The 23,330-nt window shown below is 45.7% G+C and overlaps 1 protein-coding gene across 2 annotated transcripts in view; it reads left to right on the top strand.

Annotated features, from left to right (window-relative positions):
* Positions 1–23,330, top strand: part of PI4KA (phosphatidylinositol 4-kinase alpha) — a 93,761-nt gene that overhangs the window by 23,264 nt on the left and 47,167 nt on the right. Inside the window, exons 8-19 of one of the 2 annotated variants that reach the window (XM_079762835.1) lie at positions 2,036–2,184; positions 4,064–4,159; positions 6,145–6,241; positions 7,819–8,010; positions 8,627–8,727; positions 9,329–9,458; positions 10,753–10,885; positions 11,842–11,937; positions 12,309–12,492; positions 14,297–14,400; positions 16,791–16,959; positions 19,332–19,382. In XM_079762835.1, coding sequence (XP_079618961.1) covers positions 2,036–2,184; positions 4,064–4,159; positions 6,145–6,241; positions 7,819–8,010; positions 8,627–8,727; positions 9,329–9,458; positions 10,753–10,885; positions 11,842–11,937; positions 12,309–12,492; positions 14,297–14,400; positions 16,791–16,959; positions 19,332–19,382 — 1,502 coding nt within the window. The remainder of the gene's footprint in view (positions 1–2,035; positions 2,185–4,063; positions 4,160–6,144; positions 6,242–7,818; positions 8,011–8,626; positions 8,728–9,328; positions 9,459–10,752; positions 10,886–11,841; positions 11,938–12,308; positions 12,493–14,296; positions 14,401–16,790; positions 16,960–19,331; positions 19,383–23,330) is intronic. The other variant, XM_079762834.1, reaches the window with a different exon arrangement.

Raw genomic sequence — 23,330 nt, 5'->3', positions numbered from 1 at the left:
CACTGATGCTCTGCTGTCATGCATCTAGAACAGTGGTGGGGAACCTTTTTTCTGCCAAGGCCATTTGGATATTTATAATATCACTAGAGGCACGGTGCATGAAATTTGTGCACTCGGCGGTGGGGGTCTCTCAGCCCAGCCTGCGCCCTCTCACAGTCCAGGAGCCCTCGGGGGATGTCCATGAGGAGCGGGCCTAAGCCATCAGTTGGACATCCTCAGCGCTGCCACGGATGCGGGAGAGGCTCCCACCACTGCCGCTGCGCTCGCCAGCTGTGAGCCAGGCTTCTGGCTGAGTGGCGTTCCCCCTGTGGGAGTGCACTGACCACCAGGGGGCAGCTCCTGCGTTGAGTGTCTGCCCCATGGTGGTCAATGCGCGTCATAGCAACCGGTCATTCCGCTGTTCAGTTGATTTGCATATTAGCCTTTTATTATATAGGATTTGCCCTGCGGACTGAAAGGTCCCAGGTTCAATTCCGGTCAAGGGCATGTACCTTGGTTGCGGGCACATCCCTAGTAGGGGATGTGCAGGAGGCAGCTGATCGATGTTTCTCTCTCATCGATGTTTCTAACTCTCTATCCTTCTCCCTTCCTCTCTGTAAAAAAATCAATAAAATATATTTAAAAATAAATTAACCTGCTATATTTGATCAAACATTTAATTAACACTAATACCATGGCAGGGCCAGACCAAATGATTTCACGGGTCTTATACAGCCCATGGGCCTGATCTAGAGGGTCACACACTTATTTATTTATTTATTGATTGATTTCAGAGAGAGGAAGGGAGACAGAGGGATAGAAACATCAATGATGAGAGAGAATCATTGATCAGCTGCCTCCTGCACGCCCCCTACTGGGGACCGAGCCCGCAACCTGGGCTTGTGCCCTTGACTAGAATCGAACCTGGGACCCTTCAGTCCACAGGCTGATGCTCTATCCACTGAGCCAAACCAGCTAGGGTGCCATTCCCTCTTAATGATTGTTTATTATGTTGGCCTCTAGCATCTCAACTCCTTTCAGTATTATTGCCCACCCCATGTTCTCTGTTGTAAGTTGCTGGTTTGCTTTCTTGGGACCCATCCACCTTTAGTCAGGTCAGCAGTGTGTCACCAGCATCATAGAACTATACTCCAGCTTTTACACAATTGGAGTAAACTCAATTCTTTGCTTTTTCTGTGCCCTAGTGCTCAAAAAAAGTCATAAAATTTATTCTTTGGTTCTTTATAGATTGATATTGTCTGTCACTATTTAATATGAAAATAGCACAAGCTTATTTATTTTCCAGTCATAGTCTTCTATTATTGTTTTTAAATAATGGATTTTCAAATGATTATATGCTTTTGGGTTTATATTATTATTATGTGTTGGATGATTGACTATTTTTCTTATTTTGAAATTTCTGGTAATTCGCATTTTAGTTCTAATTTTGGCGGTAAAATCTCTGGAGCCCTATGGACCTTTAAAAATGTGTAATTCTTTTTTTCTTCCCATATTTTAAGTTACATGGTCTATGTTGAAAATATTAGGACATGATTATATCTGAGCCTTTGACATGAAACACCCAGTGAGAGGCATCACTCCCCAAGGATTTGCAATCTAGCCTTTACTTCTTTTTTTTCTTCTTATAAAAGAGCCTCTTTCTTTTTCTTTTTTAAAAATTTTTTCATTTAATTTATTTTTAATACATTTTTATCGATTTCAGAGAGGAAGAGAGAGGGGGAGAGAGAGAGAAACATTAATGATGAGAGAGACTCATTGATCGGCTACCTCCTGCATGCCCCCTACTAGGGTTTGTGCCCACAACCCAGGCATGTGCCCTTGGCTGGAATCAAACCTGGGACCCCTCAGTCCGCAGGCCAATCCTCCATCCACTGAGCCAAACCAGCTATGGCCAGCCTTTACTTCTTAATTAAAAAACAAGGAATTGGAGTAAAAACAAAAGCAAAGTCTGTGTCTTAGTTGGTTATTGAGGGAAGAAGGAAGTATCCCGGTCACTTGTTACTGTGACTGACTGTCTGGTTTTCTTTTCCATCAGTTGCCTACCTACCCGACGGGAGTGCCCTGGATCCCGATTACTACTTCTCCACCATCAGTTCCAGCTTCTCAGTTTCTCCTCTTTTCAATGGCGTCACATATAAGGAGTTCAGTGTTCCACTAGAAATGCTTCGGGAACTCTTAAACTTGGTAAGCAGAACACTGTGGATAAACAGGCCTAGGCTCTATCAGTCAGTAAAATTACCAGTGGTGTAAGACTAGGAGTTTTTCAGTATTTCAAATGAACAACTTAGTAGTCATAATTTTCAGATAAAAGAAGGAAGGAAAGTAACATTCATGGAGCAATTGTGCAGTCTGTTCTCATTTAATAACCATTTTGGGGAGGTACCATGCTCCCCATTTTATTTATTTTTTATTTTTTTATCTTATTTTTTCATGCTCCCCATTTTAGAGGTAAGGAAATCAGTGTCAAATAAATCAGGGATCTGTAGACCAAGGGCAGGGTCAAAGCTCAGCTCAGGGTACCTGATTCTGTCCCAGGGGTGCTCTATTCAGATCAACACGAAACCTAACTTTCCAGTTTGGATACCTTCGGATAGCCTTTGAGGTGATATCAGAGAAGGCCTTGGTGCCATTGTCTTTAGTCCTGAAATAGACCCTGATCCAGGGACTCTGAGGTTGTTACGATTGAGCTGGGATTCTTCAAGACATTCTAGGGCAGTGGTCGGCAAACTGCGGCTCGCGAGCCACATGCGGCTCTTTGGCCCCTTGAGTTTTTAGCAAAGGCCAGCTTAGGAGTACCCTAATTAAGTTAATAACAATGTACCTACCTATATAGTTTAAAAAATTTGGCTCTCAAAAGAAATTTCAATCGTTGTACTGTTGATATTTGGCTCTGTTGACTAAGGAGTTTGCTGACCACTGTTCTAGGGGATAGTGGAGAAGACATCATCAGGGACAAACTCTAATGATGAGCCTTTGCTTGGGAAGAATGAAAGAGAATGAGAATGACACCTCCAAAAGCTTGAAGCATGCACTGGAGAGAGCAGCCATCTCCTCCTGTGCGGAGGATGAATAGAAAGAAATCACTCAGAGAAAGGCTTTGTTTAGGCAGAAGATGTAAGAAGACATCAAAGCATAGGTGATCATTAATGAGGATAGAGCCATACCGATTACTAATAGCCTAGGACAGCGGTCGCCAACCTTTCGGACCTCACGGACCACCAGTTGGTGACCGCTGGCCTAGGATGTTTTTGAAGTTACTGTCAGGAGGGAAAACTCCCCCTAAACTCCTCACTGTCAGTGTCTCAGACAAAACGGTGGCCCGGGTCGCCCGTGGCTTTCTCAGTTAATCTCAGAAATCCCATTCGAAGGCTGAATGTTTCAGATCCTTTTTTAAAAAAGGGGAATTATTTTTTCTACTATATTTTAACTTTTCAAGGTTAGGCTTTCTTCTAGGCAATTTTTTATTTAGTCTCCTGTCATGTGTGTATCATTATCTATACATTTTGAAAATGCTTTCTTAAAGTACTACAGTTGGGGGGTGGGGGGGCTGCAGTTTCATCAGATCCCACGTTGACAGGATAGTTCGTTCCTGTACTAAATGCCGGTATAGAGAATGGGTAGAAATAATCACTTCTATTAGAAATTTAAAATGTGTGCTGCAGTTTGGGCAGCTTCGAAGAGCCCAGGCGAAGAGGGAGGAGCCGTCAGCACCAGAGGATTGACCTTGAAGGTGCTCTTGACATCTGGGAGGGGATGTGGATGAATTGTCAGTGATGCCTGGAGTCTGAACACTTTCGCACCTGGAAGTGGAAGTCTAATGTCAGCACATTTAAGAGAGTTGGTACCTTTTCTGTTTTTTTGTCATTCCAATCTAGGTAAGAAAAGTTCCAAGTGAAGGCAGAGTTAAGGGCATTTTGTGTATGTAGTTTGATATTTTTTACATATTATGGCCTACTTTTCTAGCACATTCTTCACCACATGGGCCTGTTAGGTGTTTTTATCCGTCAACATTGGTTCTTTAGTGGAATGAGCTGGCATTCCTGTCTATCACTGTGTTTGTCAGGTGCCTCATGAGGTCCTGTTTTACTGGCAGGTGAAGAAGATCGTTGAGGAGCCTGTTCTCAAGTCCTTGGATGCCGTTGCAGCCAGCGTGCTAGAGGTACGTCCCTTCTCAGGGCTTCACACTGAGACGGCCTGCTGGGAGGGTTTGTGTGGGGCACTGAGTTTTCAGCTTAACCTCCCAGTCCCGATAATGACTACACCTGCCACTTGACTCTGAGCAGTGGTCAATGTCTCTGTTTCACACGTGAAAGATAGAGGTTTAAGGGACTAAATACGGTGCCCTTGTCACATAGTCACCGTAGGAGCTGGGAATGCACTGGGGCCTCTGACTCTGACGCTCTATATCTTCCTTGCTCCTTTGGTGCTTTCAAAGCTGCTTCTCTGGGTTCCGTACACACGCCTCACACTTTTTTAGGCATGTCTGCAGATGTTAGACATACGTGCCAGGTGTGATTTGCTTTGGGTCAGTTCTTGGCTGAAAAGCACAGTTCCTGTAACACTCCAGGTTGCAGTCCTTCCTGCTTTATCTTTTAATGTTTTTGCAGGTTGTGTCCTGCCTGTTGGCCTGAGCTTTACTCTCACTGCTTGCAGTCTCAGAGGCCTCTTCTTTTCCTTTGTCAGTGTTTGGTCACGTGTGACCCAGGGCAGATCAGGAGGACCAGGGCCAGCAGCTGGGCTGGGCAGTCAAAACTCGTGGCCACTGGTTGGGCCTGCATGCCATCTATAATGGAAAGTGTCAATCTGGATCCTGAAGGGAAAGTTAGAGCTCAGTGGGGACCCCTTTTAGGGATTATTTTATGAATAGAGGGAAGGCTGGGAATATGGGACTCTGGGACTCTCCTTCCCATTGAACCAGAGCAGTTTCTGGTATTTTTGTTTTGTAATTTGGACTTTAGTATAAATGTCCATTTAAATAAAATAGTTTTGTTGCTTTAAAAAAAAGAGTGAGACCATGACCTGTTTTGCTGAATATAATACTCATTACCAATAATCACTAGCAATTATTGCATGCTTATGTGCCAGACACGGATAGGATTTCACTCACTCACTCATTGAATTCCACAGCAGTCCCTCATTTACATGTGGGGAAACAGGCTTCCGGGGTTAAGGGACTTCAGTTACGTGGCTAGTGGGCAGTGGAGCCAGGCTGCGTTTTCTGGGCTCCCTTCCTCTGCTCCTTGCTTGCAGTGACTTCTTCCCAGCTCCAGAGTCAGACCCCTGGATCACCTTCATCAGCAAACCTCACCTCTTCATCTCTGTCCCACAGGGATGTTGTGAGGACTGTGAGGTGAAGTCTGTAAAGCAGCTAGCCAGTGCCCACTGATGGCACTGTTAACCACAGCTCCTGTTATCAGTACCCACTTGAAATATGGCATCACTCTCATGTCCTTCATGCAGTTCTCATGCCTTCTACAAGACTCGTGCGCCCTCCACCAGCCTCACACCACAGGCCCATTCCCTCCGACCCAACCTCTGGCCCGATGCTGATTTACTTTCTCTTCTTCCTTTTGCAGAGCACTTTTGCATGTGTCAAGAATAATGCCTTTCATTAGAATAGTATCTTATTCATCGCATTAGACCTTGCGTGAATTTTCCCCCTGGAAGAAAAATAATGCTACATTTTAGATGAGATTGCTGAAAAGTAATTTAAAATGAGTTTTCATTACAAAATAAGCTGAATCTGAAGGTTCCCTGGCTGCAGTGTTTGTTGCCGAGTGGTGGACAGGGCTGAGTCCCGTGGTCTGGTGGTCCTTTGGCTGTCCCTCCCCTCCGCCACACCCTGTGTCCCCTGATTTCAAAGACTGTGAGCTTTCAGCAAGAGGAGGTAAAGGGTCAGGTGGCTGCTTCCCTGCTGGCATCTTTGGACTATGTGAGCCTGCTGTTTTCCTCTGCCTGATGCTTAAAAGGGTGAAGAGAGTAATTAAAGTGCTCCAAGTAGTGAATCATGGTACACGGTTATTCCATTTATAATGCTAAGTCACGTGTGTAAGGATATCTTCACTGGGTCTCCGCACAAAGGTGGAGGTCCTGAAGAGGGCCTGAATTCGGTGCTGTGGTCACGTGCCTCTGCCTTCCCCGCAGGCCAACCCCAGCGCTGACCTCTACTACACTACGTTCAGTGACCCCCTCTATGTGGCCATGTTCAAGATGCTGCGTGACACTCTGTACTACATGAAAGGTGAGGACTTTGCACACGTGTGTGAATTCAGTGAGACTGGGTTCAGGGCCACTGGCTCAAGTTTGTGCTTCCTTTCTGCTGGGGCACTTAAAAAAACAGAAAAGACATAGTCATGTCATAGAAATGTTGGAGAAAAAGCAACTAAGAAAAAAAAAATCTGTCCATGATCCTATGCCCCTAGTGCTGTCAATGATGGTTTCTTTGATGGGTTTATTTCCTCAGGTGTTTTTCTGAAATGGATATGTTGTATTGTCCAGATCATACATACAGTTTAACATGTCCACTTTAGACATATAAAAAAGTATAACAAAAAAGAAAGTGAGGTACTCATAATCTTATAAGTCAGAGATAATATATATATATATATATATTTAATCCTCACCTGAGGATGTGTTTCTATTGAATTTTGAGAGAGAGAAAGGGAGAGAGAGAAACATCGATGTGAGAGAGAAATACTGATCAATTGCCTCCCATAAGAACCCTGACTTGCTCCCTAGGTATGTTCCCTGACCGGGAATGGAACTCACAACCTTTTGGTGTATGGACGATGCTCCAACCAACTGAGCCACCTAGCCAGGGCAGAGATAATATCTGAATAGTGTAGCATATATACACATTTAGCATTTTATTCCAGTCTCTCTTTTGTTCATTTTTAAAACATTTTCCCTAAGCTCTTTTCTTACATTATTGAACATTCTTCATAAACATAAGTTTTGATGACCATATAATATTCTGTTATGTAGATGTACCATAATTTAGTTAATCCATTTTCCTAATTTGATTCCAAGGGCTCTTGGGAGGTGGAGGCTGAATCTGGTTGTGACCTCAGAAAGGGTTAGTTAGGTTTACGAAGGAGTGTGGCAGGGACTGCCCAGCTCAGCCTGGCTCCCAGGAACCCCTGTGGCCTCCCTTCCCACCTGAGTTGTGTGTTGCCTCGACTGGTCTGACTTGTGCCCACATCGGTTCTCCTAAGTTTTCCAGGCCCCAAGGATGGGAGTTTGAAAAGGCTGAAATTCTGGACGCTCTGAAGACTTAGCCCTGTAGGCCGGGAATTCTCTTTTTTAGGCTACCACCAGTTTTTGTCCTTATCTGACAGCCTTTCAAAAAATTACTCTTCACTTGTGCAGTCATTATGTCAGACACTTTAAAAGTGTACAGTGATCTATGTCAATTATATCTCAGTAAAACTGGAAGAAAATAGTAAATATAAAATAGGTATATAAATCACTAAAGTATTTCCTGATGTTAACTGTATCATTTCTATTGTGATAAATCTCAGTGCATGTGTTTCATATATTCAGGTTTTAGTATATTGATTGCTTGAAACAAAGCATGGCTTCACTTCCCTGGGAAATGATCATTTGCTCTGAGTGCCAGATGACATATGTGTGGAGGGCAGCTGTGCACAGCCTATCCAAGGTCTTCCCAGAGGACAATCTTGGAACCATAGCAGCGGCAGCAAACATGTTCTTCTTGTTTTTTTGTTAGAGAGGAAAAGACTGTAGAAGTTCACAGCTGCTGCCTGAATTTTGGTGCAGTTTTGTTTCCAGCTGCAATGCCCACTCTCTTTCCTACAGACCTCCCCACTACCTTTGTGAAGGAGATCCATGATTTTGTGCTGGAGCAGTTCAACACTAGCCAGGCGGAGCTTCAGAAGATTCTGCACGATGCAGACCGGATCCACAGTGAGCTGAGCCCCCTCAAGCTACGCTGCCAGGCAAACGCCGCCTGTGTGGACCTCATGGTGTGGGCCGTGAAGGATGAGCAGGGTGAGCATCAGCTCCTGTCATGCCCTGGACATCTAGTGTCTGGACCGGGAGGATGGTGCTGGCCAAGGCCACAGGGCCTGTGTTCTCTCCACTACTTATTGTTGGTTCTTGAGGCTTTTGTGTGAGAAGTGGGAACTCAGTGCCTGTCTCAGCCCTTGTGAAGAGTGGCAGATGTTTGCCAGAGGGCCTCATGAGAGGATGTCTCCTGACGGCTGCGGTCCCAGCTCTGTTCTGCTGAGACTCGTAACCTGTTGCAAACCCCAGTGGCTCCACATCTGCCATTGTCTGGAAGCATTCAGCAGACTTGCCGGTGGCTGCCATTCACAAATCACTGTGGCGACAGGGGGACGAGGGAGCTCAGGGCCAGCAGAGAAGAGAAAGCAGTCACACACCATGCAGGGTGGTATTTTCACAACAGCAGAAAAGAAGCAGAGATAAGCTTTCAGTTAACCTGTGTCTTAACACTTTCTGGCGTAACCTTTCAGTATTAATAAACCCTGCAAAAAAGTGTGTCTCTGGGGTTTAGTGAAATTATATGATTAATTGTTGACTGAGTATTTTGTAAATTTTGGCCCTTTGCTAATCATTTGTGCCCTCCCCTGATTTTTGAATTTAGGTGCAGAAAGTCTTTGCATCAAGCTGTCTGAGAAGCTACAGTCCAAGACGTCCAGCAAAGTCATCATTGCTCATTTGCCCTTGCTTATCTGCTGTCTGCAGGTCAGTCTCCCAGACACTGGAGATCCCATCAATAGGGCCTTGTTGTGCCATTCAGGCTGTGGTTGGCACACTAGCACCAGAGTCTGGGCTGTGTCTGTAGAACTTGAACTAGAGCCTGTGTGATATAGTTCACCACTGAGTGGGGGCTGCTGGGATTTCTGTGGGTGGGGTCCAGGAACGGCTGGGTCCTCCTTTGTGGGAGCTGCCCTGTATCTGCCAGCCAGGCCATTCTCAAGCAGACAGTTGAAAGGCTGCAATGTTGCCAGAGGGCCTCATGAGAGGACGTCTCCTAACATCTGCGGTGCCAGCTCTGTTCTGCTGAGACTCTTAACCTGTTGGAAACCCCAGTGACTCCATGTCTGCCATTGTTTAGAAATCATGTTTTAGATCCTTTCTCCCCTAATTTGCTTCAAAAAGAAATGGACAAACTTTAACAATATATCCCCTCCTAGATGGAGGAGACGCAAGACCATCTCCCTTTCCTGTCTTCGTGCCCCGTGGCCAAGTGGCCCCTTGGGAGCTTTGACCTTGGAAGTTTCTGCTCAAACTTGGGTATTTGAAGGGTGGACATGCCCGTGTAACAGGTCATGGTGTGTTGCAGGGTCTGGGACGCCTGTGTGAAAGGTTCCCGGTGGTGGTGCACTCGGTGACGCCGTCTCTGCGGGACTTCCTGGTCGTTCCGTCCCCTGTACTGGTGAAGCTGTATAAGTATCACAGTCAATACCACACAGGTAACAGGATGGCTGCATCTCAGGCCTTGTCTTCAGCCCCCCAGCCCCCGTGTGCACTTGAGGCACCAAGAAAAGGACCATGTGACTGTGAGCCCAGCACAGCTCTGTGACTGAGAATTTGTGGCTGGGCTGTGCAGTCTTCCTATACGTGGGCTCATTCTTCCTCCTCCCTTTTCTTATGGCTTTCTCTACAGAGCCCGCTCAGGGCTCCAGGCCTTTGTCTCCTCTGCCTTCCCTGTCATGAGCACCTGCCACCCCTGTGGGCCCCTCTCTGGTCCCACTTTTTTTTGGCCCCTTCTCTCATCGAGATTGTCTGAAGTGCGAGTTCTTCATGGCCAGACACTGGGCCAGTAACTGTCTGTACACAGTTCATCTAGTCCCCTTGCCCCAAGGGATTGTATTATGTTTCTATAGACGAGGTCATAGGCCCAGAGCCCCAAAATCCAAGTACCTGAAAGATTCACCCAGCCCAGGACAAAGAGGGGTCCTGCTGGCTATAAGGCCCCTTCACTCACCCTTGCCCCTACCCTTATCAGCTTGTGAACATTAGCTAGACAACCCTCTGGTGGATGCCTAAGGGTGCTCATCAGGCCTTTTGAACATTATTATTTTAAAATATATTTTTATTGATTTCAGAGAGGAAGGGAGAGGGAAAGAGATCATTGATTGGGTGCCTCCTGAATACCCCCTACTGGGATCAAGCCCACAAACCGGGCATGTGCCCCAACTGGGAATGGAATTGTGACCTCCTGGTTCATAGATCAATGCTTAACCACTGAGCCACACTGGCTAAGCTGAACCATTTCTTAAGAAGTTACTGTTTTACGTATTTATCACTTTGCAACCTTAGTGTTCTTCCTTTTGATTTTTTTAAAATTAAAATATATATATATTTTTATTGATTTCAGAGAGGAAGGGAGAGGGAGAGAGAGATAGAAACATTAATGATGAGAGAGAATCATTGATCTACTGCCTCCTGTACACCCCCTACTGGGGATCGAGCCTGAAACCCAGGCATGTGCCCTTGACCAGAATCGAACCCAGGATCCTTCAGACCACAGGCCAATACTGTATCCACTGAGCCAAACCAGCTAGGGAGTGTTCTTCCTTTTTTGATTGAAACATGTTTATTTCATCCTTCCTGTTCTTAGACACTTTTGTTTCTGAAATGTTTTTTAGAGTGATTGCTATTATAAGTTAAAAATAATTAGAGTATTATTTGGTTTTGAATTACAGACATGAGGGTGGAAAGTGATGGGCTTAACCAGGAACTTACTTGAATTTTTACATTTAGTTGCTGGCAATGATATAAAAATCAGTGTAACCAACGAGCATTCCGAGTCGACCCTGAACGTCATGCCAGGAAAGAAGAGCCAGCCCTCCATGTACGAGCAGCTCCGGGACATTGCCATTGACAACATCTGCAGGTAGGAGGCTGGGCCAGAGGGACAGGTGACCAGGGAGGAAGAAAAGGCTGTTTCAAACAAAATAACTCCTATAAAATAAATGTTTATAATTTTGTAAAGCTATTTAATATAATTTTACTTATTTTCAAATATATTTTTATTGATTTCAGAGAGGAAGAGGGAGAGAGAGAGCTATATATAGAAACATCATTGATAAGAGAGAATCATTGATTGGCTGCCTCCTGCATGCACCACACTGGGGGTCGAACCCACAACCTGGGCATATGCCCTAACTGGAAATTGAACCATGACCTCCTGGTTTCTAGGTTGACTCTCAACCATTGAGCTACACTGGCTGGGAAATATAATTTTAATATTCCCTCAGCCATCTTGGGACCATCTGCCTTTTTTTTTAAATCTCACCCGAGGATATGTTTTTATTGATTTTTAGGGAGGAAGGGAGAGGGAGAGAGAGAGAGAAACATTGATGTGAGAAACATCGATCGGTTGCCTCCCATATGCACCCTGACCACACCCCAACCAGAAATGAATCTGCAACCTGGGTACGTGCCCTGACCGGGAATCGAATCCTTGACCTTTTGGTGTATGGGATAACATTTCAACCAACTGAGCTATATCAGCTAGGGCAGGACCATCTGTCTTTTCAATCAGTTACAATGACTTTTGTGAAGAAACAGTACAGGAATTAGGGTGAATATGACATTGTGAAGGAAACTGTTCTGGGCAAAATAATGAAGGTACTGTTTCCGATTGAGATATTTTTATAAAGTGGGCAAAATCTGCAGCAGGTCTTTGAATTCATTCTGTGCAATGACTTTCATTCAGATTTCTGGGGGGAATTGTTCAGAGCAATTCTTTAAACTTTGTAAACCCGAGAAAGGAAAAGTTAAAACAAAACCAAACGTTTATCTAGTGGTTGTGATGCCTAATGCTGTGGGGGTTTCCTTGCTGTTCAGGTGCCTGAAAGCTGGCTTGACGGTGGATGCAGTGATCGTGGAGGCCTTCCTGGCCAGCCTCTCCAACCGGCTCTACATCTCTCAGGAGAGTGACAAGTACGTCCCATCTCAGAGGGCTGCCAGTTATTCTCTTGGGGCACAAGGGGGTAGCTGGCATTGTGCACTTCTGTGCTTCTTTCTTGCACAACATGGATTGTGCATTTTGTTCCACGATTTCAGAAGAAACCCACCTTGTGATGTCTGTTCTGGACCAGTATTTGGGAGTAGAGAAACATCTCTGTCTTCCCACCTGGTACCCAGGACTTTGTGTTTCTGCTGGTGGTTAAGGATCCCAGGCTATCACTTTTAGATGAATGCTTCGTCTGAAAGACTGTGATGATGCTGACATCCACATCCAGCTTCCAGGTTTTATTTCACTGTTGTGGCGAAGACTGTTTCCAGGGCGCTTCTATTCTTCCCTCTTACAGGGACGCTCACTTGATTCCCGACCACACCATTCGAGCCTTGGGACACATCGCAGTGGCGCTGAGGGACACCCCAAAGGTCATGGAGCCAATTCTGCAGATCTTGCAGCAGAAATTCTGCCAGCCCCCCTCCCCCCTCGACGTGCTTATCATCGACCAGCTGGGCTGCCTGGTTATCACCGGAAATGTAAGGAAGGCCCCAACCACCCACTAACCCTGAGAAAGCTTCATTAACTCCTTTGACTATCAGGAATGTAAAAAATACAGATTAAATTTACCCTGCAGATCAGGTAAATGCTCACAACTGTCTTAACACTGAATAGTGAGGGTTTTTTTTTTTTAAAAAAAGAAGAGAATAGCCCTAGCCGGTTTGGCTCAGTGGATAGAGTGTAGGCCTGCGGACTGAAGGGTCCCAGGTTCAATTCTGGTCAAGGGCACGTACCTTGGTTGCAGGCTCCTTCCAGACCCAGGCCCTGGTCCGGGAGTGTGCAGGAGGCAACCAATTGATGTGTTTCTCTCACATCGATATTTCTCTCTGTCCTTCCCTCTCTCTTCCAGTCTCTCTAAAAATTAATGGAAAAATATCCTTGGGTAAGAATAAAAAATCTATATATATAAAAGGCTAATATGCTAAGTGTCCCACCATCTGACCAGTCGCTATGACACGCACTGACCACCAGGGGCAGACGCTCAATGCAGGCATTGCCAGGATGTGCACTGGCCATTTACAGAGAAACAGCATCGCTGACCTAGCGCTCACAAAGGCAACACTCAGCTTCCCCCAAGTGGCACACAGGCCTCGCCACCACCCCATAGTGACAGCCCACCAAATTGCAGAGCAACAGCCCACCAAATCTCAGCCGAAGCTGCCGAGACCCCATGGTGCAAAATGCGGACCATGGCCCAGCCCAGCCATAAACGCTGGCTGTGGGCGCCGGGTAATGATGTCACATAGCAATGCCCAGCTTCCTCTCCCTAGAGACGACTAGTCTCCTTGCAGTTTCTTCAGCCAGGAACATGACTTGCTTTATAGCCAGGTACAAACATTTCTACTTTAACCAAATGTCTGTGAAGCGTTTTCCCATGCCTCATCTCATTTGATCCTCACAGAAGTCATGGAGTAGGCAGATAGGAGACTCGGTGGAATCCTATTTTCTTTTCATTAGCTGGAAAACGGAGATTTAGAAAGCTTAGAAACTTGATCCGACTGAAAAGAAGTAAGAAATGGTGGACCTTGAAAATGACTTCAGGTTTTCTCACTGCACAGAACATAGTCAAACACTGCTGCAGTTAAATATTTTACCCTTTGTTCTCCCTGCGTGATCTACAATAATAATCTGCTTTGTGTTAATATTTACTGCTGTGTTGCTGACAATTATCTGAAAGAGAAGTTTGGGTGCTTCACTGGGCTGGAAAAAGTTTAGCTAAATCAGAAAGTAGGTCTAATTAAGTAAGTTTATTCTATATCTATAAAAGGCTAAGTTGGCTTGCACTTGCACAATACATATAAAACTCTTGCTGGCGCCAACCGCACGCATGTGTTTCAATCTGTCATTGTCGATTGTGAATTTGGTTGACACTTATATTTTAGAGAAAGGGCGAATAGCGATATTAAAGTATTCTAATTAATTTCCTTTCAATGTGCATGAATTCATGCACCAGGCCTCTAGTGATAATAATAATAAATAAATAATAAAATAAAAAAGAAGAGACTAGTGTAATGGTTTCGTAAATGCTGGGGAAAACAGAAGTTTAGATTAATTCCTTGTTGATGTTCATTACAGGATTTAAATTGAAGCTGTTTCCTTTTTAGCTTTTAATTTGAAGTTTGCTGAAAGTTTTGGGAATGGATGCTCTGGGTGGTCTTAGGGCTTTATGTTCCATGATTCAGGAGCTTTCCCTCTGAATGACAATACAGGAGCCTTTTCTGTGTTCCTAGGAGTGGCTTTCAGGGATTAGTCATGACAATTGTGTCCCTTGCTCTCTTCCAGCAATACATTTACCAGGAAGTGTGGAATCTCTTCCAGCAGATCAGCGTGAAGGCCAGTTCTGTCGTGTACTCAGCCACTAAAGATTACAAGGACCATGGCTATAGGTAATTCTTTAGACTTCCTTGTTGCTTTAGATCATGACAGTACTTAACTCCTTTTAAAAATGTGAGATTTGGAGATTTGTCTTTTAAATAACCTTTTTTTCCTACTGAAGAAAATATGCTACAGATCAGTGCATACACAAGTTGAGAAATGAGAACCCCAAATGCCCACCGCCTGGAGCTGAGTGAGCTCAGTGCTCATTGCCTTCCCCCACTCCAGGCAGCTCAATTGCCCACCCGGGTGACCTATTTTTCTTTAACGTAGCAACACATCAGCCATGCCATAAACATTCCTCTGCATGTTGTCTTTAATGGCTGTGTAGTACCACCTCATATAGCAGCACTGATTTATCTAACCAGTCCCTAGCATGGATATTAGATAGTTTTCCAGTTTTTCTACTGGTAAGTGCTGCATTGAATACCATAATAGCTACATATTTGTGAGCATCTCTGATGCTTTCCTCAGGATAGATTCAGAGAGAGAGAATTTGGAGAGTCGAAGGGAATGGCATTTTATATCCTCGAATGTTGAAATTTGTGTAAAGTCCGGCCAGTTTCCCCTGGAAGACTGAGAAATGTTTCTTTTCTTTTCTTTTTTTTTTTTTAAATATATTTTATTGATTTTTCACAGAGCGGAAGGGAGAGGGATAGAGAGCCAGAAACATCGATGAGAGAGAAACATCAACCAGCTGCCTCCTGCACACCCCTCACCGGGGATGTGCCCGCAACCAAGGTACATGCCCTTGACCGGAATCGAACCTGGGACCCTCCAGTCCGTAGGCCGACGCTCTACCCACTGAGCCAAACCGGTTTCGGCGAGAAAATGTTTCTTTGTCCAGTGCCATTACTAGGAATGTCTTAAGGACGGAGGCATGCTTTTCCATGTTTGGAGGATCTCACAAAAGTTTTTCAGGTCAAGGAAAGAGAGGGGAAGAAGGAAGTTAAGTCAGGAAGACAGAAGGTTGGGGCAGGGAGGAAGAGATATTACCCCTTTGTTGGCATTTCTGTTCTCCCATCCAACTCAGTGGGCAGGAGTGTGGCTATGTGCCTCAGCTTCCTCATTTGTGAAATGTCTCCAGTTGTGTGGGTAGTTGAGATTGTATATGTGAAAGCTCTCAGTAAGTGCCAGCTCTCGGCATTATTATTTCTTTGCCTTCTTACTGCCACCATCACAGGCGCAGGCTAGTAGAACAGCCTGTGGAGTGGGTTGGGGAGGCGGCCAGCTCACCGCCCCTTCCTTCTAAGTCTATCCGTCCTGATGTCTGTAATGAAACTGACTCCCAGACCAAAACACCTCTTTCCCACATTGACTCCTTGCTCTGAAAGTGACTCCTGTACCTCCTTGCTCCTCAAACCTTCCCCACCCCATCTTTGCTCTGTTTTCCTCTGACTCTCTGTCTTGCTGCTCTTGGCCCTTCTGTGTTCCCACGCCTACCAGCTTTTCAACTTCTGGCTCAAGTTTCCTCTTCTTCCATAGAGCCTTTTCTGATATTGCCACCAAAAGCGATTTGTTCTCTTCCTCACCAGAGGAAGCATTTACTGCCATTTGTTGTCCTCATCTATTAGGAATTTGCATATTAGTGATGTGGGTGCCTTTATCATGGCTGCTGTTTCCTCTGAGATGATGGAGGCCAGACGGTGTGCTCAGTGCTTCATGTAGAGTGTTTAATTCCTCCTGCACTCTGGGAGGAGGGCATTATCCTTGTTTTACTCAGGAAGATACTGAGGCCCAAAGATGTTAGCTACTCACCTAGGGTCACACAGCACAGAAATGGCAGGGTCTGGCTGTCCCCAGTGCCACAGAAGCCTGGCAAGCCTGGCTGGTTCCCAGCCTCTGGTTGAAGGGGCATGTCAGCTTTGTATCTGGAGTTTATGTGGGTGGGCATGTGTGATCCTGTGGCAGGTTGTCCCAGGACCACTAGCACTTCCTAAGTGTCTGATGTGAGCCAATTCTAACATCAACCCCAGGGCGGAGGCAGTTTTGGGAAGAAGCTGATCATCAGACAAAAGTTTTAGGGGTGATAGTGACGAATCAAGGCTCTCTATAATTTGAGAGGGAAAGAGGGTCGTCCAGGAAATATCTGGAAGTACTTTCATTTTTAATTATGTAGTAGGCCCTTGACACTCAGAGGGAATTGTTCTGAGACCTTCCCAAGTCCCCAGCAAGCAGATTCCTGGAACTTAGAGAGTCCCCTGAGACCCTTAATACCTGTCAGGAGAGAGGTCACAGTCATTTCTGCAGCAACTGACTTCCGTCAGGGGCCATTGTTCACAAAGCTGGTGTGTGCATCTCCTCTGGTGGGCTTCTTTCTTCATAGGCACCAGGCTGAGGTGGCGGGGGGAGAAGGGGTTCCCTGCCTGGTGGTGGCTGTCATTTCTCTCCCCCTCCCCAGGCACTGCTCCCTGGCGGTAATCAACGCCCTGGCTAACATCGCAGCCAACATCCAGGACGAGCACCTTGTGGATGAGCTGCTCATGAACCTGCTGGAGCTGTTTGTGCAGCTGGGGCTGGAGGGAAAGCGTGCCAGCGAGAGGGCCAGCGAGAAGGGGCCCGCCCTGAAGGTAGGGAGGAGGGTGGTCATCGTGTTGCCCTGCTGCCCAAGGCTGAATCTTCAGGCTCCATCTTGGTTGAAATATGTTGCTTTCTGTGTTAAAAGACTTAAGCACAGCTGATGTAGTGCAGGAACAAAGGGGGCGAGGTTCTTTTTCTGAGGTGCTGGCAGGGGTCAGGGAAGAGGGTGGCTTCCTTGTTGGACAGCATCCAGCTCATGGCAGCTGTGTCCCCGAGTCCAGGGTGATAAGGTGACTTATCACCCCAACCCCATCTCCCTTCTTGCACATCTGGTAAAGTGCAAGAAGCCAGGGGGCAGAGGCTGATGTCAGAACACAGTGACAGTAGGAGAAGGACCAGATTTGGCCTAATCGCAGGCTGTCCAAGGGAGGCATGTCTATGGAGACACTCAAATGTCAGATCTCCAACCCCCAAAGAGACAGAATGGAGAGGTTGAGGCAGGTTAAGCCTCTTACCCCATCACCTCTCCTTTGACAGGTCATGTGGATGCCAATCCCTCTACACCTTCTTCCTCCTTTGTCTCCTCTGACCTCCTCCCCCCTCCTTCCTCTTCTCTAGACAATTACCATTCACCTATGTGCCTAGGGCAGAGGTCAGCCCACTTTTTCTGTAAAATGCCAGATTGTACGTGTGTTAGGTTTTGTGGGCCATATGGTCTCTGTTGAAACTACTCAGCTCTTCCATAGAGCATAACAGCAGCCGTAGCCATTAAGTAAACGAACAGGGTGCTCCCATAAAACTTATTTCCAGGAACAGCTGGTGGGTCAGATTTGGCCACAGTCCCGTTTCCCAAACCTTGTTCTGGGTGCCCGGGTTAAGGTGCCTGCTCCTGTGGGCTTAGTGGGAGGAGATGATGAAAACAAAATGGGCAGCATGGTGAGGATGGTGAAGGTCTCTCTGAGGACGTGACAGCTAGGTTGGAAACTGAATGAGAAGGGGCCCTCCATGTGAAAATCTTGGCTGAGAGGGAGTAGCTTGTGCAAAAAGGAGTCCTAAGACCCTTTACTCTAATTCAGCCAGGCTCCTGCCAGTGATCTGAGTGGTTGATTTCTCAAGTCTCCCAGGATGGTGCACAGCTAGGCCCATCCTGATGCATAGCAGACAGGGCATCCGCCATGTCCAGCGAGGCCTTTGGCATCCGGTTGAGGGCTACTCTAATGAGGCAGAGTAGCTCAGCACTGAGAGCAAAGGCTGTAACCTGCCTGAGGGGTGTGTCAGGAGCTATTCTCCTTCTCTTCCGAGGGAATGGGACCTCAGTGCCAGGAAGGACACCCGCTGGGACCTGTCGGCTGCTCCCCTCTGCCTGCCCTCATGGGCTGGGGATGGGTGTTGTACCCAGGGCAATGTAGGGATGCCCGGGTGCCAAGCTGTGAATTCTCTTCTTTGCGAATAGTTTCTATTTACCGATCATGCAGTGTGAATAGGCAAGAGTTTATTGAGCTACTGCTACAGTTGATTTTGTGAAGCACTTGGAAGAGTGCCTCACGTGCATGTTTTTGTAAATATAGAAAACAAACCGAATGTGGTTGGGCATGTGCTTCCAGAGCTTTGGCTAATCAGTGTGTACCATAGTTTAGCCACATTTATGTGTTTGGTCAGGGAACTTCCCTTTTATTTATTTTTTTATTGATTTCAGAGAGGAGAGAGAGGTAGAAACATCAATGATGAGAGAGAATCATTGATCTGCTGCCTCCTGTAAGCCCCAACTGGGGATCGAGCCCACAACCCAGGCATGTGCCTTTGACTGTAATCAAACCTGGGACCTTTCAGTTTGCAGGCCAATGCTCTATCCACTGAGCCAAACCAACTAGGGCTATTTAGTTATTTTTAAGTAACCCCTAAATTTTTCCTAACTTGGAAAGAATATATGTTTACTATAGAAAAGATATAGAAATCTATAAATAATAAAGCAAAAAGTACTTATAATTCCTCTACTCAGATATAATCATTGTTAACATTTTGACAGACTTCTGCTAGATTTGTTATGCAAATATATTTATTTTACGTAATTGAGTTACTACTTATTACTAGTATACTCTTATGTCCTGATTTTTTTGCATTTAACATTTTTAGGGCACTTTCCAAGGTAATTAAATATCTTTCAGGAAGTTGTCTTTTTTCATAGCTGTGTGGTATTTAATTATGGAGAGGTGCCATGGTTTATGTAATCATTCTACTGTTTGACATTTAAGTTGTTTCACTATTAAAATTATGCTGGATTAGCATTTTTATACATCTCTCTCTGTGTATACCTCTCATCACTTCTTTTAGATTAAGGAATTTCAGCTTTACACAACACTGTGTCTTTTCATTTATTTAATAAACACATGCTTATCATTAACTTAAGTCTGTTCTTTTCTAGGCTTCTAGCAGCGCAGGGAACTTGGGTGTACTCATTCCTGTAATAGCTGTGGTAAGTATTCATTTTAATTGAGTGGTTTCAAACTCTAGATATTGTGCTCATGTTCTGAGTGTTGCACGGTGACACACAGCAAATTCCTTTAGTAAAATGCTGTTTTGAGGTGCCAGGATTCCGTAGATGTGACTTGACCACTACCATAGGTATGTGCCATAGTGGTCACACCTTTACTCCCTTTCTCTAAGCCCCTCTCAACCATCCTCAGCAGGTTGACCAGGGAAGCCACTTCATTTCTCTCTTGCATGGCTCCTAGGTCCACGGTCTGACTCTGGGTTTCTCCTGTATCTCACATCCTGCTGTGGTGCCTCTAATACAGGCGGGCACCTGCTTCCAACTCCTCCCCCGCCCCTTCCTGCAAAAGGAGGCCTTAGGCCGCTGGTTGGTGCCCAGCCTTGTTGCTGCAGCTCTTGGTGTCCCCTGGTGGGCATTGTTGACACAGTGGGCCCAGCACACTTTGGAGCACAGCTGCACCCACCATTGTGGTGGGCAGTCGAGGTACAGGCCTTCTTCCCTGTCAGGGCACTGTCTGGTAGAGAGCCCCTGCCCCATCTTTTCCTGTCTCAACCAGCAGCCACTTCTTCTCAAATGACCTTTATAAAAGTAATTTTTCCCTTTGTCATTCATTCCCAACTACCAGTCCTAAGCCAGGCCCGTATTCTAGTATTTTAACCCACCTTCTAGTTAAGCCCTTGCTTCTACCTTCTAGTTTCTTCCCACCTCAGCCCACCCCTAGTAGTTGAGTCTTGAGCACTTACATGTGCGTCCCTTCCTTGACCTCTGAGCTGCCATAGTGACTCGGGCATAGAGGGCAGGCAGGCAGGAGACCTCTCCTGATCTCTGCACAGCACTTTCTGTACTTACTACCATCTGAATGTTCGTCATTCTCAATCTGGGGACCTTTAGGAGGTAATTTTAGTGGCCAGGATGGATGAAAAATAGTAACTGACTGGATATTATTCTTCACTCTTAAGATGACACATTGCATTTTGTGGAACATTCTGCTTCCAGTTCACCTTCCTTCCGCCTGTCCTTTTCTCTCTTGTCCCTCCCTCCCGTAAGTGGATGATTCAGGAGGCGAAGCAGAGTCACTTGTTCCCCTGCCATGTCTATGTCAGGACAGTCTCCTCATCCTCGGTGTGCTTGAGGAGACAAGGGGTTTGGGCCTGTACCGCGATGACTTTTCACGTTCCTTTGGGATCCTTACCACCTTCATACCTGTGATCAGGTATTCTCCCACAGCCCTTTGAGATTTAAGGATTACGGGAACTCTTTCTGCCATGGTATTTTCCATCAACACCCTCATTGGTTAATTTTTAAAAACATAATTTTTTTTACTTTATACTTAATATTGGCTAGTAGCACAATTGTATTTTGGAAGTGTCATTGCACATGGGCCCTTTGTTTGACCTGGAGGGAGAGGTATAAAGTCCATGGTACTCTCTTGGCCTGTTGGAGGGGAGAAGGGTGGACACCACACAACAAGGTCAAAGGAGGGGGAACCTGTCCACAGAAGAGCAGGTTTTGGCAGACAGGGAGCATGCTTGAAGTGAGAATCGCATTGGTGTGCGCCAGAATTCTATGACCCATATGCCTGGGAAGTTTTAAACATGTTTAGCATATCAGAAATCTAGAGGAGGCACTTAGCACTTTGGGAAGCGATAACTGGTGAGGTTGGTTTTAGAGTCACAGGGCCAGGGTTGAACCTCTGGTCCTGCATGTGGGATCCTGAGTGAGCATCGCAGCCTCTCCACTAAAAGATGGAGATGACCCCTGAAATCCTGGCCGGGTCAGGGTAGGCATAGGTGTTAGCAATGACAGGCTAGAACATACTTAAAATACGCGTTTCCTCTGCTGCAGTGACCCTTTATGTGAATAGAATAAGAATTGTAGTTTAACAAAAGTTAATGGTTATATTATGGGAAGGAAACAAATATTTGATTCTGTTGCTCAACAAAGAGCACAGAGATCATGGACTCTCAAATTTGCTTTCTTGTTACCCCTTGGACCTTCTAGGATAACTAATTTCCAAAGTTTTTTTTTTCCTTTTTTTAATGTTTTATGGTTGTTCTTTTTTTCTTTCTTTTTAAGAAAAAGATACTCTGTTTTGGATCTTTTGATGACAGAGTGTCTTGAATTACATTGTTCAGTGGCCGTGTCAGTGGGTTTGGTTTGGGGCTGGAAGCCTGTGTGTCGCTCCTAATGCAGCTGTTCATTTACTTATCAGTGACCTTGGGACCCTGGAGGGAGTCACTGGAGGCTGGGTCTTCTAATCTCTGAAGCTCCTTTCTGCTTAGGTTTGGTGATCTTTGTTCTGCAACTTGATGAATAATATTTCTTCAGAAATATCATTGACTAAATTGCTTCTCTTGGTGTCTAGCTCATTAGTTAATTGAGCATTTTAAAATATATATATTTTTATTGATTTCAGAGAAGAGGGAAGAGGGAGAGAGAGAAATATCAATGATGAGAGATAATCATTGATCGGCTGCTTCCTGCACACCCCCCATTGGGGATCGAGCCTGCAACCCAGACATGTGCCCTGACTGGGAATTGAACCGTGACTTCCTGGTTCAATGGTCGATGCGCAACCACTGAGCCATGCCAACCGGGCTAATTGAGCATTTTGAAAGTTTCTTCTAGAGTCTGATTGCTCCATTGTCATGAAGTAGTGATTTAATAACATGTGCCTGCTGCTTGAAAAACATTTGTGCCCTTCACTTAGGGCTAGTTGACCTATGCCACTAGTAGCAGGTTATTTATTTTCTCCGTGCCTGTAAAATGAGGTGTATGGACTAACAATTTTTAGATCATGGGCCCCATTTGAAAGCTGTGCCCTCTCCCTCCATAGAAATGCCTCTGTTCACAAGGGGTTAGATTTAACCTCAGGAAGTGAAGTGGGAGAAACCCAGCCAAGCCCCCCCTGTTAGGAAGCCCTGGGTTAAACACTGTCTCGGATGAAGATAGTAACAGGAAGTTCTTACCTAGCTCTTGTTAAACACTAAGCAGAGATCTAAACTCTTTCCAGGCATTAACGCCATCCTCACAACAGCCTTGTAAGATAGGTACTGTTGTTATCCCCGCTTTATAGGTGGGAAAACTGAGGCTCAGAATTTGCTTCCAAGTCCCACAGCTACTAAATGTCAGAGCCAAGATTCAAACCCAGGCAGCGTGGCCCAGGGTCTGTGCTCTGAACTAGTACTCCACTGCCTTGAAACATGGGTCAGCTAGTTTCTGAAAGAGGGGGTCCAGGGGCATTTTGAGTGGATGTAAATGAATGAAAAGCATGCAGAGTGGAGGGCCTTGGCCTGTGTGGATGTAAGGTCATAGAGGAGCCTGAGCTGGCTCCAGCAGAGGTGGGGCAGCCAAATTAAAAGTGAGGCAGTTGCCTTTCTGGGTAGGACAGATGTGACAAAGGGCTAAAGGCAAAGCTTATTGAGGTAGCTAAATTTAGGAATAGGAGGAGCAGGAGGAACCAGCAGCAGGATGAGAAATGTAAGTCAAGCACCAGAGAAGGACAGTGTAGAAGCAAATTGGAGGAGGAATTCAAGGTGCAACCTCAGGTTTCATCTAGCGATCAAGAGGATATGACAAAGAAAGATTGGGTCTCAACCCTGTACTTGTCAGTAGATGGTGGAGTCAGAGGCAGGCCTGGTGCAGGAAGTTGGGAAGGGAGCAGGCAGAGAGGGTTAGCAGGGAAAGCAGGGCCTGGGTTTGAATTCAGGCCTGAGGCAGATCATTTTACCTCTATGAGCTTTAGTTGTTTGTTCAGCTGCAAAAAGGTGATAACAGTGCGAACCTGTCAGGGTTGGTGTGAGATAACGTAGGGCATACCCATCACAGTGCCCCCAACATTGGGGAGCACTAGGTTCTCCTCTTTCGCTGCCCCCATGACTGGTATTGGTCTCATTGGGTCAGAGGCCCTATGTGACAAGATTCCACCTG

The sequence above is a fragment of the Cnephaeus nilssonii genome (assembly GCF_951640355.1).
Source record: "Cnephaeus nilssonii genome assembly, chromosome: 22".
Classification (NCBI taxonomy): Eukaryota; Metazoa; Chordata; class Mammalia; order Chiroptera; family Vespertilionidae; genus Cnephaeus; species Cnephaeus nilssonii.
The sequence above is the reverse complement of the archived record's forward strand: the minus strand, read 5'-3'. Positions and strand labels throughout refer to the sequence as shown.